This window comes from Molossus molossus, unplaced genomic scaffold (assembly GCF_014108415.1).
Source record: "Molossus molossus isolate mMolMol1 unplaced genomic scaffold, mMolMol1.p scaffold_m16_p_19, whole genome shotgun sequence".
Classification (NCBI taxonomy): Eukaryota; Metazoa; Chordata; class Mammalia; order Chiroptera; family Molossidae; genus Molossus; species Molossus molossus.
Window position 1 is genome coordinate 4,454,393 of NW_023425354.1, and position 18,408 is coordinate 4,472,800.

Below are 18,408 nucleotides of genomic sequence, written 5' to 3' on the forward strand. Positions count from 1 at the left end.
CGTAGCCACCCGCCCCAGGCCTCTGTGCGCTGGATGCAAGCAGGATCCTCCGAGCAAGGGTGCAAGAGGTGGGGTTCCACCTCCAAGCCCTCCGCCCTTGGTAGACTGGAGGTGGGATTGCCCCGGAGAAAACCTCAGTGGCTACGATCCTCCAGCGCCTGGGAACCCTCAGCCCCTTCCCCCACAATTGGGGACCAGGAATCCGAGCCCACGCGCAGGCGCGCTGCAACAAGTGGCCGCTGCCTGCGGGCAGGGACGTGGCGGAGGAGTCCGCTGCTATCCCGTCAGCCCGTCCTGGCTGGTTCCACTCTCTCCTGCCGCGGTCGTCACGCCTCCTCTATCCCGTCCTGCTCTGCGGCGCTGGGGCAAGATGGCTGCTGAGAAACAGGTTCCTGGCGGCGGGGGCAGCGGCGGCGGCGGCGGCAGCGGCGGCGGAGGCAGCGGCGGTGGCGGCAGTGGGCGCGGTGCCGGAGGAGAAGAAAATAAGGAGAACGAACGACCTTCTGCCGGATCGAAGGCAAACAAAGAATTCGGGGACAGCCTGAGTTTGGAGAGTATCCTAGAGTCATCGGGCCTAACTTGGAATGACTACGTGTCGCTCTGGCGGGCCGGGGGCGGGAGAGGCGGCGGGTCCCCGCGGGTCCCCGCGGGCCCCGGGCAGGAGATGCCGAGGGCTGCACTTTCTCTCGCCCTTACTTTGTGACACTCAGAGTTCCAGGATCTGTCATTTGGGCGGTTTTTCTCCCTCCACGCTGGGGACTGCCCTTTTCTTCAGGTGGCACCGGGTTATTGAGCAGATTTCCGCACGTTCCCCGCAGCTGCCCAGTTGGGGGGCAGGTGACACTGGCCAGCCCAGGGAGCTGCTGCTCTGGCGCCTTCAGCTCCCGAACTAGCCAGAGGAAACTGCGGTCTTGACGTTTTGGGTTGATGCTTTTGTCTGACAGCTGTCGGACGGTTGGATGGATGTTCTGGAGGTGAAGGCAAAGATGGACTGTTCTGAGAAGCGTGTTGCCCGTTTTGAGTGCAAATCGCCGAAGCTTTTTAGCTTCACTTGTATAGCTTTATTCATAGACCTGGAGGCATTTTATCCTGTTGAGAGTTGTTCAGGGGAGCTGAAGGAGTCGATTTGTGGTTCCCATCAGAGTCTAATCACAGTTGAGTGCTGATGACACTAGTTAGTGGACTTTTGAAGTGAAATAGCAAATGGAGAAAATGTGGCTTGAGTTTCTGAAATAACACATTTAGCTTGACAGCTTAATGTAGTTGACTTTTCTTTTTTTTTTTTTTTTTTTTTTTTTTTTTTTTATCCTCACCCGAGGACATTTTTCAATATTTTGTTCAGATAGAGTGAGAGGGAGAGAGAGAGAGAGAGAAACATCGACGTGAAAGCGACACATCGAGTGGTTGCCACCCACACAACCCAACCAGGGCCGGGGACAACTGCAACCAAGGTACGTGCCCTTAGCGGGAACCGAACCCGGGTCTCTCCGGACCGCAGGCTAACGCTCTAACCGCTGAGCCAAACCGGCCAGGGCTGTAGTTGACTTTTCAAGGGGTTGGAGTTTTACTTGAACTGGTGGTATAGTTCCAAATGGATGTTACGACAGCTTGATGTTACTACCGACCTTCTGTCTCCTTGCCCCTTTTTAGTTATTGAAATAGTAGTCCTTTTTAGTTTTCAGTATTTTAGAATATACCTATAGAGAAGCATTGAGGAAACTTTAAAAGAAAACTAAAATTGTAGATAAAGGTCACTGGACTTTCTAAAGTTTGGTACATGATGTTAAAATATTTTAAGATTCTTAAAAAGGAGGGTTTTGTCAGGGCTTTTTCTTTTATTATTATTATTTTATTTTTATTTTTTATCCTCACCCAAGGACATTTTTCCATTTTTTGTTCAGATAGTGTGGGAGGAAGAGAGAGAGAGAGAGAAACATCAACGTGAAAAGGACACATTGAGTGGTTGCCACCCGCACGACCAACCAGGGCCAGGGACAAACTGCAACCGAGGTACACGCCCTTCGTGGAAACCGAACCCGGGTCTCTCTGGACCGCAGGCGGACACTCTAACCGCTGAGCCAAACCAGCCAGGGCAGGGCTTTTTATTTATTTATTTATTTATTTAATCCTCACCTGAGGACATTTTTCCATTTTTTGTTCATGTAGAGTGGGAGGGAGAGAGAGGAACAGAGAGAGAGAGAGAAACATCGATGTGCAAGAAACCCATTGAGTGGCTGCCACCCGCACGACTGACCAGAGCCGGGGACAAACTGCAACCGAGGTATATGCTTAGCAGGAACCGAACCCGGGTCTCTCAGGACCGCAGGCCGACGCTCCAACCACTGAGCCAAACCGGCCAGGGCAGGGCTTTTTCTTTCAAAAGAAAAACTTCAATATTTTTATGTAGACTGTGGACTTACTTTGGTTGGCATGTGCTAACCATTGGCTCATGCAGCATTATAGCTGTTAAGGTTTGGCATATGTAGGAGGTTATGCAAGTAGAGGAGTAATACATGTCATTTATAGCCCGAATCTGTTTGAATGAGTACATTGCTGGGTCCAGGTGTAAATCAGTGGGAACCACCCCAATTACAGTCAGCATTTAGAATCCAGCAGCTTTATTTAAACTGTTGAGTTTCAGTAATCCTTAATGGCTAGTATGGATTCCTTTTTTAGTTTAAAAGTAGTAATAGTTAAGGCAATGAACTTTTCTATGCGCTTAGCCCTGTCCTTTGGCAAGATAGCTATTGAAATGGTTTCACTGGTTAATTTGCTTAGTATTTCAGAAATGTTTGTAATGTGCTGTGGTTTGATACAAAGATAGACTAATGGGAACATATTTTGATTTATTTGGGTTCTTGCCATTGTAAGCTTTTCCTTAATCTTGGCTCTAGTTCTTCAGATTATTAAGGAATCCCAGCAGCAGCATGGCTTACGGCATGGAGATTTTCAGAGGTACAGGTTAGTATCATGTGCAAGACATTTGCAAATCATTGTGGAATTTTCAAACTTTGTATGCCTTTGTTAATAGCCTTACTCTGTGATATAAGAAAATATGCCTAGAAAGTCTGCCTCTGAACTTATATTGAATCCTCTAAAGATACACTTAATTTTCAAATTTAAAGTTTTATAGTGAATAAAAGGAGCCAATCTTTTTACCCATGTTTCCTCACAATATTGCAGATACATTGGAGGTTTCTACTGAAGTTAATAAGCAGTTAATGGTAATAATTTTTTTAACTTAATCATATTGTGTAATCTTGGCTAAATGCAAAGCTTTACAGTATTTTAAACATGTGAGGGAAATTTCCATTGTAATATATTGGTAAACATTTGTTTATTTCATTATTATTATTTTTTAAAATTTTCACCCAAGGCTATTTTTCCATTTATCTTCAGATAGAGTGTGAGGGAGAGAGAGAAACGTTGTGAGAGAGTCACATTGATTGGTTGCCTTCGCATGACCTGACCAGGACCGGGGACTGAACTACAACCAAGGTACATGCCCTTGACTGGAACCTAAGTTGGTCTGCGTGCTGACGCTCTAACTGCTGAGCCAAACCAGCCAGGGCTATTGGTAAACTTCATTTAATTTTATTTATTTATTTATTTTTGGTACGTGCCCCTAGCGGGAACCGAACCCAGGACTCTGGTCCGCAGGCTGACACTCCAACTGCTGAGCCAAACTGGCCAAGGCTTATTGATAAACTTTAAAAACAGCCTGTGAGTTGGAAAACATTTAATATGAGTCTAAAAAAATATAATAGATGCCTAATGTATAAAACAATTTAGTACTTTGAAAGCAGAATTATCCAACTGTTTCTATATTTTAAGTATAGGCTTTGACTACTTGATTTTTATTTATTTTTTTATTATTATTATTTTTTTATCCTCACCCAAGGACATTTTTCCATTTTTTGTTCAGATAGAGTAGGAGGGAGAGAGAGAGAGAGAAACATCGACGTGAAAGGGACACATTGAGTGGCTGCCACCCACACGACCCAACCAGGGCCGGGGACAAACCGCAGCCAAGGTACATGCCCTTAGCGGGAGCCGAACCCAGGTCTCTCCGGACCACAGGCCGATGCTCTAACTGCTGAGCCAAACCGGCCAGGGCTGGCTACTTGATTTTTAAAAATACTGCTAATCCCTGGCCAGTTTGGCACAGTGATTAGAGCGTCAGCCTGCAGTCCAGAGAGACCCGGGTTCAGTTTCCGCTAAGGGCGTGTACCTCAATTTGCAGTTTGTCCCCAGCCCCGATTGGGGTCGTGTGGGTGGCAGCCAGTTGATGTGTGTCTGTCTCTCACATTGATGTTTCTCTCTCTCTCTCCCTCCCTCTCTCCCTCTCGCTGTATCTGAAGATGAATGCAAAAAGTGTCCTCAGGTGAGGATAAAAAAATAAAAGCACTACTAAAACAGTGTGCATTTCAGATTCTAAGGAATCGGCTATATGGTGAAGGGTTAGCAGCGCTGGGGCAGAGTGAGCAAGGTGGGAACTGGCAGGAGATGAGGTGAGAGAAGCGGCAGGACCAGAGTGTGTAGGGCCTTCTAGGCCGGGGTGACTGGCTCAGGTGTTCACCTAGGTGTTGGGGGAAGCCACCGAAGAGTTAAGCAGGAGACTGTTATGACTTGATTTGTTTTTAAATATTAAGGAAATTTCCAAAATTAAATGTAGGGTTGATAGTACAATGAACCCATGACACATTTATTAGTGATCAACTTTCTGTCCTTTTTGTTGCATCTGTTCCCCCTCCTTTTTAAAAAAAACAAAAACAGAAAAACATTTTATTGAAGGATTTAAAAACCATTCTGTTGAAGTATAATTTGTATACAAAGAAATGTACAGAAAATGATAAATTTTTCACAACCTGTGGCCAGCACCAAGATTAAGAGACAGAACATTACCAGCATCCCAGAAGAACCCCCTTTGCTCCTTCTATTCACAAACCCTTCCTCTCCAAGGGTCACTACAATCATGACCTGTTAACCTTAGATTAGTTTGCTTATTTTTGAAATCTATCTAAATAGCATCACATAGCCCTGGCCGGTTTGGCTCAGCAGTTAGAGCATCAGCCTGCGGTCCACAGAGACCCGGGTTCAGTTCCCGCTAAGGGCATGTACCTTGGCTGCAGTTTGTCCCCGGCCCTGGTTGGGTCGTGTGGGTGGCGACCACTTGATGTGTCCCTTTCACATCGATGTTTCTCTCTCTTCCTCTCTCTCCTTCCCGCTCTATCTGAGTAAAAAATGGAAAAATGTCCTCGGATGAGGATAAAAAAACCAAACAAACAAAAATAAATAAATAAATAGCATCACATAGTATATACTCTTTTGTGAGAGCCTTTTTTCTTTCAACATTGTCTTTGAAAGTCTTCCATATTGTTGTGTATAGTGGTAATTCTTTTATTCTCTTCAATATATGGTATTCTGTCAGGTGACTGTACCACTGTTTTCCACTGTACTGTTGCTGGGCATTTGGCCAGTTTCCTGTTCGGGCTATTTCAAATAGTGCTGCCATAAACATCCTTGTATGTGTCTTGGTGGAGGGAAGCATTCATATGTTTACTGTATACCTGGGAATGGAATACTATAGGATGTGCTTATGTTCAGCCTTAGTAACATATTGCCAAGCAGTTTTCCAAAATCACTGTGCCAGGCTGCACCCCTACCACCAGTGTGAGAGCTCTAGTTGTTCCACATCCTTGCCAGCATTCAGTGTGATCTGCATCGTGTTCTTTTCTGAATCATTTTAAAGCATGTTCTAGACATCATACCATTTTACCCATTGATACTTAGGTTTGTGTCCAATGAGTAAGGCTTTTAGAGAATATAACCAAAACACTATTATCCCATCTAACTCAATTACCAGTAATTCCTTAATATCATCTTATATAATGATGCAAATAATCTAAACACAGTCTTTATTCAATTTTTCCTGATTTTCTTCAATAGTGTTTAAATTTTTTTTATCTGAAATAATCTCAGGCTTGCAGAAAATTTGCAGGTACGCTATGGATAATATTTCTTTTTCCTGAACCATTGTGAGTAGATTGCCTATCTGATGCCCATTGCCCTGATTTTTTTTAGAGAGAATGGAAGGAGGAGAGAGAGAGAGAAACATCCATGTCAGAGAGAAACATCAATTGGCTGCCTCTTGCATGCCCCCCATTGGGGATTGAGCACACAACCCAGGTGCGTGCCCTGACCAGGAATCAAACTGGGACCTCTCAGTCCATGGGATGACTCTCAATCCACTGAGCCACACTGGCTGGGCACCCCTGAATTTTTTGTTGTTGTTGTTAATCCTCACCTGAGGATATTTTTCCATTTTAAAAAAATAAAATGGAAGGGAAAGAGGGACAGAGGGAGGGGGAAACATCAATGTGAGAGAGACATCATTTGGTTGCCTCCCACATGATCCCCACCAGGGCTGGGGATCAAACCTGCAACCCAGGTACATGCCCTTGACTGGGAATTGAACCTGAGACCCTTCAATCTGCAGGCGGACGTTCTAACTGCTGAGCCAAACCAGCAGGGCAACCCCTGAATATTTTATGTGTATTTTCTGCAAACAGTGATGTTCTCTTAGGTGATTGCAGTACTCAAAAGCAGGAAACTAATGAAAAATTGTTAGTGTCTAATCCTCAGACCCCATTCAAGATTCCCTTAATTGTCTCAGTAATTTCCTTTATAGCAAAATGATCCAGTTTAGAATGGTTTCATGTAGTTGTCATGTCTCTTTAATCTTCACTCTGGTGAAGGTTTCTTAGTGTTTCTTTGATTTCTCAAGATCTTGATGCTGGTAAAGATTACAGGCCAGTTATTTTGTAGAATGTCCCTTAGTTTTAGTTTATTTGATGCCTCCTCTTGATGAGATTCAGGTTATAGACCTTTTTCAGGAATACCACAGAGCTGATGCTCTGTTCATCTCATTGTACCCATCTGGTAGCACACTATTTAAATTTGTTCTGCTACTGATGTTCATCAAACTTTCAACATGTTTATTATGTATTTATATATACTTATAGTTTCCTATTTTATTCTGTGAATTGTAATCTGATACTATCACATATATTTTGATGTTCTGATTGACCTAGATTTGGCCAGTAAGCCCCTTTATGTTGGCTACTGTGTCCTTTGACATGTTCTCATCTTTCTTTAAGTTGTGTTTATTGAAGTATTATTTATATATGTAAAAATTCATCCTTTTCAGATGTACAGTTTGATAAATTTTAACAAATGTGCACAATTAGGTAACCACTATATAGCACTGGGCAAGTAGCTCAGTTGGTTAGAGCATCATCCTGATACACCTTGGTAACCACTATAAAATTGAGAAATAGAACATTTTCATTATCTCAAAAAGTTCCCCTGTAGTTAATTCCCTCTTCCTACCCCCAGCTCTCATTGTTCCTCAGGCCGATGCTCAAACTGCTGAGCCAAACTGGCCAGGGCTCCATTTGATTTTTATGTAAAAGGGTGAATGATGATTAAAGCAAAAATTATGAGTTGAGGGAGATCTAGTTTATAGATTCAACTAGACTTACTATTTTTCTTTATTATTTTTTTTTATCCTCACCCAAGGACACCTTTTTTGCATTTATCTTCAGATAGAGTGGAAGGGAGAGGGAGAGAGAAAGAGAGAGAAACATCAACGTGAGAGAGAGAGACATCAAGTGGTTGCCACCTACGTGACCCCAACCGGGGCTGCAACTGAGGTACATGCCCTTAGCAGGAACCGAACCTGGGACTCTGGTCTGCGGTCCGATGCTCTAAACCAGCGGTTCTCTACCTTCCTGATGCCGCGACCCTTTAATACAGTTCCTCATGTTGTGGTGACCCCCAACCATAAAAATATTTTTGTTGCTACGTCATAACTGTAATTTTGCTACTGTTAGGAATCGCCTTCGGAAATATGTGTTTTCCAATGGTCTTAGGCTGCACCTGTGAAAGGGTCGTTTGACCCCCACAGGGGTCGCGACCCACAGGTTGAGAACTGCTCCTCTAACCGCTGAGCCAAACCAGCCAGGGCTTATTTTTCTTTTTAATAAGCTGAACCCTAGTAGGTTTAGGACTAAGATGCTAGAGTATCATTTGAATATTATTCTGTATTATAAATTCTATGCTATATTATTTGATTAAGGGTTGGTAAATTTTGTATGTATTTTCACACTAGTCAAAATACTTTTACTATATGTTAGGCAGTGTGCTAAGAAATTTTAAAATAAAATCATCTTTGCACTAAAGGAGTTTATATTAGTGAGACAGACGTTAAAAACTTAATTATAGTGTTCTATGCTATAATAGAAGTAAGAATAAAGAGCTGTGTGAACAGAGGGAGGCTTGGCATAAGAGGGTCCTACTCATTCTTTCAAAACCCATCCTCAGTTCGCTCCAGCAGAAGTTAAGAAGAAGAGAATGATTACTCATGTCTTTTACATTCAATTTGATATTTGCCTTGTTTTCTTGGTTGCCATTTTATCTGCATGATCCTCCCCAACCAGAGAATGGGTTCTTTGAGAATGGGTATTATGTCCTCTGTCTCCGTGTTTTCTGTGATGCCAGTCAGCCTTGCATGTTTTAGTTCAGTGAATGTTTGCAAGATGATGTGTGGTGTCTATAGTAACCATAAGTAGAACGTGTTAATCCTTTGAGCTTACCTTGTTACAGAATTTACTGTTGAAAGTGCTATCAGCTTGGCTGAATGATTTTTGTCTGGTTTCTTACAGAGGCTACTGTTCCCGTAGACAGAGACGTCTCCGGAAAACACTTAACTTCAAGATGGGGAACAGACACAAATTCACAGGGAAAAAAGTAACTGAAGATCTTCTCACTGATAATAGGTACTGGTTGCTCAGTGCTAGATGCTGAATACTTTTATTTTTCATCCATTTTCAGATAGAGCAGGAGGGAGAGAGGGAGGAAGAGAGAGAGAGAAACATCAACGTGAGAGAGAGACACATGGAGTGGTTGTCACCCACACGACTCCAACCGGGGCCGAGGACAAACTGCAACCATGGCACATGCCCTTAGCGGGAACCGAACCCGGGACTCTCTGGTCCACAGGCTGATGAGCTCACCACTGAGCCAAACTGGCCAGGGCAGTGCTGAATACTTTTTGCTAATGCATTTATTGAACAATTACAATGTGCCAGACATTATGCCAGACCGATTAATTGCCTCGTCATTTTTTTAGCAGCTCTGTGGAATGGGCATTTTTACTATTGCTGTGTTTTATAATAAGATGAGGAAACTGAGGCTCAAAGAAGTTTAAGAACTTGTTCGAGAACTGTGGTGGAATGGTAAATGTTAACGTCAGTGATTAAAATCTAATCAGTTATTGGGTAAGGTTTCTAGAATGCAAATTGCAGCATCTTAGTGCTTGCTGAAATCAGTGTACCTTACGGGAAGTCTGGCTGTGTGTCAGGGATGACAGGACAGGTCTGTGCTTCAGTGTTGGATGCACCAGGCTTCGTATTGGCCGAAGAATTAATCTCTCAAGCAACAAGTATCAAATGTCTCTAGGTCAGTTCCTTAAACTTTGGCCTGTGGGCCAAATTGGTACTCCTGCCACTTGTTCTTGTAAATAAAGTTTTATTAGAACACAGCCACACCATTCGTTTAATATTGTTTACACCTGCTTTGTGCTACAATAACAGAGTGATTGTGACAGAAACCATTTGGCCTACAGAATCTAAGATATTTACTATTGGACCCTTTACAGAAAAAGTCTGCAGTCCCCTGGTCTAGTGTGTGGCCAGGACTGAGCTAGATACATATTGGATGTGGAAGAGTTTAGGAGGCATAGTTCTTGAACCTTGTTGACTGTGATCTTGAGAGATAATGGTTAAATCCAAACAGGAAATACTGCAAGATAGCAACATACTGCATAGTGTGTGTCATTGCCACTTAAGAATTATTGGAGGGGAGAGATTAGCTTGAGGTTCTTAATAGGGAGCCAGGGAGTCTGCAAGGAGGAGGCTGGACCATGAAGGATTTGTGAGAGGAAAGAACAGCCTGTGGCAGGGGAAACGTCATGCTGTGGTGTCCGTGGGGCTCAGGAATTTCATGCTCTGAACAGCTGTTAGCCTCTGCTCAGGCAGCGAAGAGACTGAGAGCGTGTTGTGTGGAGACAGAAAACTAGAGCACAGAGACCGTGATGGGATGGGGCAGGACGTTTTGAATAAATCTGGTATGATCGAGTTAGGAAGAGTCTTACAATAGTGAGAACCTTTATTTTGGAGAGAGATTAAACTGACATTTAAGGAAGATGAATCAAGGCAATAGTTTAAACAATTTTTTAAAAATATTTTTTCTTTATTGATTTTAGAGAGAGGAAAGGAGACAGAGAGAAACAGTGATGAGAGAGAACATTGATTGGCCACCTCCTGCATGCCCCCTACTGGGGATCAGGCCCACAACCTGGGCATGTGTCCTGACCAGGAATCGAACTGGCAACCTCTTGGTGCATGGACTGACGCTCAACCACTGAGCCACACCGGCTGGGCAAAGGCAATAGTTCAAAAAATAGCTAACTTACTTTAGCCAGTTTGGCTCAGCGGTTAGAGCGTCGGCCTGTGGTCCAGAGAGACCTGGGTTCGGTCCCCACTAAGGACACGTACCTCAGTTGCAATTTGTCCCCGGCCCTGGTTAGGTTGTGTGGGTAGGGACCACTCAATGTGTCCCTTTCACGTCAATGTTTCCCCCACCCCACTCTATCTGAACAAAAAATGGAAAAATGTCCTCGATGAGGATTAAAAAAAAAAGTAGCTAACTTATTTATTACTTAGCTAAGTGCCAGGCTCTGGTCTAAGTGTGTTACATGTATCACTACATGGGAGAGTCAGGAGCAGAAAGATGAGTACTTTGCCAAAGTCACACAGCTAGGGGGCGATGGCACTGAGGTTCCAACCCAGACTCCGGAGCCTTTTTCTTAACCACTTCCGTGTATCGCCCCTTCAGGCCTTGGTTTCTAACGGAGTTGGATGAAGGAGGTGTGGATTCAAAGGTGAGGCCAGACTGTGCTTGGATGGCCTCTATTTGCTAAAATTTGGGAGGGGTCAGTCTAGGTTTGCTGTTTGAGGTGGGAGCAGGCTTTTCAATGAGATGAATCGGTGGTTGGTTAGAAACCTGAGGTGGAGCCTGAGTCGGGATCAGAGATGCTGATTCGGGAGTTATGCTCGATACTGTGAGAAGAGCAGTTAGGAGGAGAGCCAGGGAGTGTGTAGAGAGAAGGTGCACGTCAAAGATTGTGCCTTGGAGAATGAGTCTGATGTTCCTGGCCATTATTGTGCAACTCGCTCGTTCTTGTCTCTGGTTTAGATATTTGCTTCTGGTTCTGATGGATGCTGAAAGAGCCTGGAGCTATGCCATGCAGCTCAAACAGGAAGCCAACACTGAACCCCGAAAACGGTTCCACTTACTGTCTCGCCTACGCAAAGCTGTGAAACATGCAGAGGAATTGGAGCGCTTGTGTGAGAGCAATCGCGTGGATGCCAAGACCAAGTTAGAGGCTCAGGTGAGTGCCTTCGCATTGGCCTTGCCTTATTATGGAAATCAGAGACGTGACTTAAAAAAGATAGTTAAACACAACAGAGTTTCTTAGGTTGTAAATTGATAGGAGAGGGGGAAAACTGAGCTTGGCTTTTCATGGTGAAGTTAATAATCTCTTTTTTTAAAATTCTCACCCGAGGATATGTTTATTGATATGAGAGAGAGGGAGAGAGAAACATCAATATGAAAGCGAAACATTGATCTGTTGCCTCCTGTACACACTCCAACTAGGGATCGAACTGCAACCTGGGTGTGTGCCCTGCCTGGGAATCAAACCTGAAACCTTTTGGTGTACAGGATGTTGCTCCAACCAACTGAGCTACCTGGCCAGTGCAATATCTCTTATTTTTGAGCTCTTGGTTTTTAATAATTAGCTCTAACTTTTAAAGAAAGCTCATGTTTATTTTTATTTTATTTTATTTTTTGGTACATGCCCCTAGCGGGAACCGAACCCAGGAGTCTCTGGTCCGCAGGCCAACGCTCCAACTGCTGAGCCAAACTGGCCAGGGTGTGTTTATTTTGATATGTATATAGAAAGTTTTCATCTTATATTTACAAGAGTTCACAAATAAGAATTTTTTATGAGAGATAGATATTGCAAGTTTATATTAAACTTTTAATACTACAGTATAGCCCAGAAGCTGGTTTTAAGTCAGATGAAGAAAACAAATTTTCTTTATTTTGAAGTTCTCTCCTAGGAAATAAATGAATTATAACAAATTACCTGTGCATCACATTTGATCAGTGAAAAGTTGTTCTCTTTTAAAGTCAACCTGAATGTCTGTATTCTCGAAACGAAAGTTTGAAGGTTGAGCTGGTGCTTGGGTGCTGAAGCAGGTACTCTTTCCCTGTCATGCTGCAGGCTTACACGGCGTACCTCTCAGGAATGCTGCGGTTTGAACATCAGGAATGGAAAGCTGCCATTGAGGCTTTTAACAAATGCAAGTAAGTCCTCCGATCCAAGGGTTGTAGCCTGTTCTGATCCTAGATAGTCATGTTCTTCGAGCTTCAGATGAGCTGATGATTGTTTCTGTGAAAGTTAGTACAGTTTCTTGTTTTTTTTTCCCTTTAGAATAGTTGGTTATTCTCTTTCATCCTCACAACATGCCATTTCCAGGAGTTGGTATAAGGGCCTCAAAGTGCCATGTTTTGTTTTTAGCTACCATGTTCCTTGTGAATTCATTTTTTAAAAATAAGGCTGCTGGGAAACCTGGTGTTTCTTTCCTCGCAGAACTATCTACGAGAAGCTCGCCAGTGCTTTCACAGAGGAGCAGGCCGTGCTGTACAACCAGCGTGTGGAAGAGATCTCGCCCAACATCCGCTACTGTGCATACAACATTGGTGAGCAGGCCCTGCGTCGAGCACTGTGGGCGGCTGGGTGGTCCATCTGCGAGAGCCTGGAAGTGATGGAACGTGCTTCCCTTTCCCTTCTATTCCTCCTTGACGTGGGTTTTGGTTGATGAAAAAGGTAGAACTGTCAGAGTCAGCCCGACTCCAAATCACAGAAGGCGGTGCCTTTGCTTTCGTTTCCACCCTGCCATCTTGGCTCCAAGAAGCTTCCTACCAGGCCTGGGAGTCACTGCACGTGCTGTGCAGGGGAGCTCCTTCATGTCCGAGGTGAACCTGGTGTTCTTGGAGAGGCCAGACCAGACCCTTGAACATTTTCTGCTCTCTCTGTCTCTCTCTCTCTGTCTCTCTCTCTCCTCCTCAGGGGACCAGTCAGCTATCAATGAGCTCATGCAGATGAGACTGAGGTCTGGGGGCACCGAGGGTCTCCTGGCTGAAAAATTGGAGGTAATCTAGTGTGTACATTTTGTGAAAAGTGGTTTTAAGAAAGTCTGGAGAAAGAAGTAATCCATAATTCCATATCACCCAATATAATTTCTATTAATATATACATATTTACTTATATCTATGTATTTTTTGGCAAAAACCTTTTTTCATTGAATATTTTTAAGTGTTCGACTTTTTTGCCATGTTACATTTATTTTCTAAGCAGTATAGGCTCATAGAAAATGTAGGAAATACAGAAGATGAGGGAAATAGAATCACATAGGTTCCAACCAGAGGTAGTCATTATTAATAATGTGACGAATATTTTGCAGGCATTTATATGTGTAGAGAAAAAAGGCATGTATTTTTAAAATGGGATCTCAGTATACACTCTTTAGTAATATTCTTTTAAAATAGGTCACATGCAGTTTTTTACTTCAGTAAATACATTTCTACATCATTGTCTTTTGATGGCCACGTGGTACTCCTTTGAAGACTTTTATTTTTTTTTATTACTATTTTTTTTAATCCTCACCCGAAGACATCTTTCCATTTTTTGTTCAGATAGAGTGGGAGGGAGAGAGAGAGAAAGAGAGAAACATTGATGTGAAAGGGACACATTGAGTGGTTGCCACTCGCACGACCCATCCAGGGCCGGGGACAAACTGCAATGGACACATGCCCTTAGCGGGAACCGAACCTGGTCTTTCTGGACCACAGTTCCGACGCTCTGACCGCTGAGCAAAACTGGCCAGGGCTGAAGACTGTTTTTTTGTTTTGTTTTGTTTTTTATCCTCACCCGAGGACATTTCTTTCCACTTTTTGTTCAGACAGAGCCGGAGGGAGAGAGAGGAAGAGAGAGAGAGAGAGAAACATCGACGTGAAAGGGACACACCAAGCGGCTGCCACCCGCACAACCAACCAGGGCTGGGGACAAACTGCAACCGAGGCACGCGCCCCCAGCGAGAACCAAACCCAGGTCTCCCTGGACCACAGGCCAACCGCTGAGCTAAACCGGCCAGGGCCTGAAGACTGTTTTAATTGACCATGTCCCTGTTAATAAGTGCTAAACAGTATTACCATGAATATCCATGTCCCCAGTTTTCTTACACATTCTTGATTATTTTGTTAGGATAAATTTCTAAAAGTAGAATTGAATGTTTTGGAAACTTTTAATACATATTGACAAATATTTTAAGTTTCTACTAATTTACATTTCTGCCTGTGGTATATACAGATATGTTTTTCTCCTTACACTCTTACCAGAATTAGGGATGGTCTTTTTAACTTTGTTTTATCCTTTTAAAATTTGAATTTTTGTAAGCCAAGGAACAATTTAAATATAAATTTGTGTATACTCACTTTATAAGGTATAATGGTGTTATAGAAAGAAACAATACTAATTTCTACTTATTTTACCTTAGTTGGGTCGTATCTATCAGGTAAATCTTGAACTTTCTGAAACTACTTTCCAGGCATTGATCACTCAGACTCGAGCCAAACAGGCAGCTACCATGAGTGAAGTGGAATGGAGAGGGAGAACAGTCCCAGTCAAGATCGACAAAGTGAGGATCTTTTTATTGGGACTGGCTGATAATGAGGCAGCTATTGCTCAGGTAAGGAGGAAGTACCTATTCTCTCTTTATGTGTCTGAAGAGGTGTGTGTTTGTGTGTTTAAGATGTAGTATTTTGTTGGTGCTCATTTATCACAAAACAAAAATTGTCTTAATGTTGTTGGAGATTTGGTAATAGTCTTAAGATGCACCCTCTTGAATAAAATTATTTTAAAAGCTAAGTTTATAGAGAAGGTATTATGTTTAAAGAGCAAAGAAATTGATAATGACAGTCATCAGCATAAAAATGGGAGCAGTAAGAGGTTCCCTTAAAGTAAGGGGTAACTTTTGGCCCAGCAGGTGGTGCAGCAGCTTAACTGTTATGTCCCTCCTGTCTCTCTGACCTCTTGTCCTAGCCTTCTAGCCCTAAAGGGGCAGCCTCTTGTTCCTGGGCCTTTTAAGGAGAGCCTAGCTAAACCAGAACATCTTGTTTGGTGTGTGGTATATATGCAATATTCATGCAAAGCTGCTTACTGACATAATTGTTGCCTGTTTGTGGGTGTGAACAACCAAGTGAGGTTCAAAAGATGAAATCCTAATGATCTTGGTTTGTCCAAAGTATTCAGTGATTAAGGCACTTTTATTTTTTAAATTTTATTTATTTATTTATTTATTTATTTATTTATTTTTGTTACAGCTGTTTCTCCTTTTCCCCCCATTGACACCCTCCTCCCCCTCCCTCCCCGCCCTGTCCCCAGCTTTGTTGTCCATGTCCATTGGTTATGCATACATGCATATAAATTCTGTGGTTTATCTCTCCCCCACCACCCCCTCTTTTGGGGATTGTCAGTCTGTACCCTACTTCCACATCTCTGGTTAGATACATGATTTTTATTTATTTATTTATTTATTTTAAATTAATTAATTCATTTTTGTTACAGATGTTTCTCCTTTTCCCCCCATTAACACCCTCCTCCCCCTCCCTCCCCACCCTGTCCCCAGCTTTGTTGTCTTTGTCCATTGTTCATGCATACATGCATATAAGTTCTGTGGTTTCTCTCTCCCTCACCACCCCCTTTTCTGGGGATTGTCAGTCTGTACCCCACTTCCATGTCTCTGGGACTACCCCATTCCTTAGACTGTTCATTACATTCCAAAAATAAGTGAGATCATATGATACATGTCTTTCTCTGGCTTGTTTCACTTAGGATAATACTTTCCTGGTCCCTCCATGTCATCTCAAAGGATAAGAGATCTTTCTTTTTTACATCTGCATAGTACTCCATTGTGTACATGTACCACAGCTTTTTTATCCATTCGTCTACTGATGGACACTTGGGCTGTTTCCAGATCTTAGCTATTATAAATAGTGCTGCTACGAACATGGGGGTACATATATTCTTTCTGATTGGTGTTTCAGGCTTCTTAGGGTATATTCCTAGAAGTGGGATCACTGGGTCAAATGGCAGTTCAATTTTTAATTTTTTGAGGTAACACCATATTGTTTTCCATAGTGGCTGCACCAGTCTCCATTGCCACCAGCAGTGTACTAGAGTGATTAAGGCACTTTTTAGAGCTCCTCCTTCATATGAGGTGAAGAGCATCTTTAAAAAAAAAAGCCAGGCTGCTCAGTGTGTCCATAGCCTCACTGAGGACCAGTGGTGTTTCCTTCCTGAAAGTCCACAATAAACTGTAGACCCTGAATAACTTGCATATAGGGCGCTTTGTTAGTTGTGCTAATGAGTTTTTGTCTGTTTGTTTGTTAATCCTTATCCAAGGATTTTTTCCCCCATTGATTCTTTTATTTATTTATTTTGTTAATCCTCACCTGAGGATATTTTTTCCATTGATTCTTTTAGATAGAGTGGAAGGGAAGGAGGAGGAGAGAGACAGAAACATTAAGCCCTGGCCGGTATGGCTCAGCAGTTAGAGCGTCGGCCTGCGGTCCAGAGAATCCCGGGTTTGGTTCCCGCTAAGGGCACGTGCCTTGGTTGCAGTTTGTCCCTGGCCCTGGTTGGTCGTGCGGGTGGCAGCCACTCGATGTGTCCCTTTCACGTTGATGTTTCTCTCTCTCTGTTCCTCTCTCTCCCTCCCATTCTACCTGAACAAAAAGTGGAAAAATGTCCTCAAGTGAGGATAAAAAAAAAAGAAACATTAATGTGAGAGGCAGACACATCGATCGGTTGCCTCCCACACAACCCCCACCAGGGCCAGGGATCGAACCTGCAACCCAGGTATGTGCCCTTGACTAGGAATCAAACCCAAGACCCTTCTGTCTGTAGGCTGATGCTCTAACCACTGAGAAAAACTGGCCTGGGCTGATGAGTTGTTTTAAGCCTCCAAACTTTTCAGTGACTTATTCCAAAATAGCTATTTTGGTTTGAGATGGGATTTCTTTCTGCCTTTGTGTTGCATGTTGCCCCTCATTCCCCTTTTATTTGCTTTAAGGTCAGGAGAATAGAACAACACCAGGATGGTTTTTCCCCCCTTAAACTAAAAGATAGACTCTTTTTTTAGAGCATTTCATTGCACTACAGTGTGGCAGTATCTCTTCTGGACTAGGGCTCTGGTGGCAACAGCCACTTAGATTATGTGATTGGGTTAATTTTGATTAAGTGATACGTGCTGGAAGGAAAGCATTGCCCTCCGTGGCAGTCAGGCAGAAATCCTGGCCAGAATGGAGTCAGGGAGCCTACTGGGAATTCAGTGGGGACTTCTTAGGAATGGGTCACAGACATATATCAGATAAAGGACAAGAAAAGCTAGCATTTATTAAGTTTTTTTTTCTTTATTTTATATTTCTCCCATCACCATTTATACCCCCCTACACCCTCTTCCACCTTCCCCCACCCCCCCACCCCCTGCAGTTAGCACACTATTGGTGTTTGAGTTCTTTCTCTTTTTTTTTTTCCTTTTTTAACTCAATTCCTCCACTCCCATTTCCCCCTGTCCCCCCACCTCCCACACTGAGCTGTCAGCCTATTCTCTATCTATGAGTCTGTCTCTATTTTGCTTAGTTCAGTTTATTCATTAGATTCTACATATGAGTGAAATCGTATGGTACTTGTCTTTCTCTGACTGGCTTATTTCACTTAGCATAATTTTCTCCATGTTTATCCATGCTGTCGAAAAGGGTAAAATTTTCTTTTTTATAGCCAAGTAGTATTCCATTATATATTTAAATGTACAGCAGCTGTTTTATCCACTCCTCTACTGGTGGACACTTGGGCTGCTTCCAAATCTTGATTATTGTAAATAACACTGCAGTGAACATAGGGGTGCATATATTCTTTCGAATTAGTATTTCGGATTTATTCAGATAAATTCCCAGAAGTGGAATTGCTGGGTTAGGAGGCAGTTTTCTTTTTAATTTTTGGAAGTATATACTGCTTTCTACAGTGGCTGCACCAGTCCACATTCCCACCAAAAGTGCACAAAGGTTCTCTTTTCTCTACCTCCTTGCCCACACTGTTTGTTGATTTATTGATGATAATCGTTCTGACAGGTATGAGATGATTTATCATTGAGGTTG

At 42.9% G+C, this 18,408-nt stretch overlaps 1 protein-coding gene across 5 annotated transcripts in view; it reads left to right on the plus strand.

The window, feature by feature from the left end:
* The first annotated feature begins 350 nt into the window (after positions 1-350).
* The window catches only part of SRP68 (signal recognition particle 68), a 38,978-nt gene continuing 20,920 nt past the window's right edge, over positions 351-18,408 (plus strand). Inside the window, exons 1-8 of one of the 5 annotated variants that reach the window (XM_036268992.1) lie at positions 351-554; positions 2,895-2,961; positions 8,727-8,840; positions 11,320-11,515; positions 12,413-12,495; positions 12,782-12,891; positions 13,262-13,344; positions 14,799-14,939. In XM_036268992.1, coding sequence (XP_036124885.1) covers positions 371-554; positions 2,895-2,961; positions 8,727-8,840; positions 11,320-11,515; positions 12,413-12,495; positions 12,782-12,891; positions 13,262-13,344; positions 14,799-14,939 — 978 coding nt within the window. In that variant the 5' untranslated portion in view covers positions 351-370. Of the gene's footprint in view, positions 555-2,894; positions 2,962-3,183; positions 3,225-3,448; positions 3,499-3,527; positions 3,578-8,726; positions 8,841-11,319; positions 11,516-12,412; positions 12,496-12,781; positions 12,892-13,261; positions 13,345-14,798; positions 14,940-18,408 lie in introns of those variants that run through there. The other 4 variants (XM_036268993.1, XM_036268994.1, XM_036268996.1 and 1 more) reach the window with 4 other exon arrangements.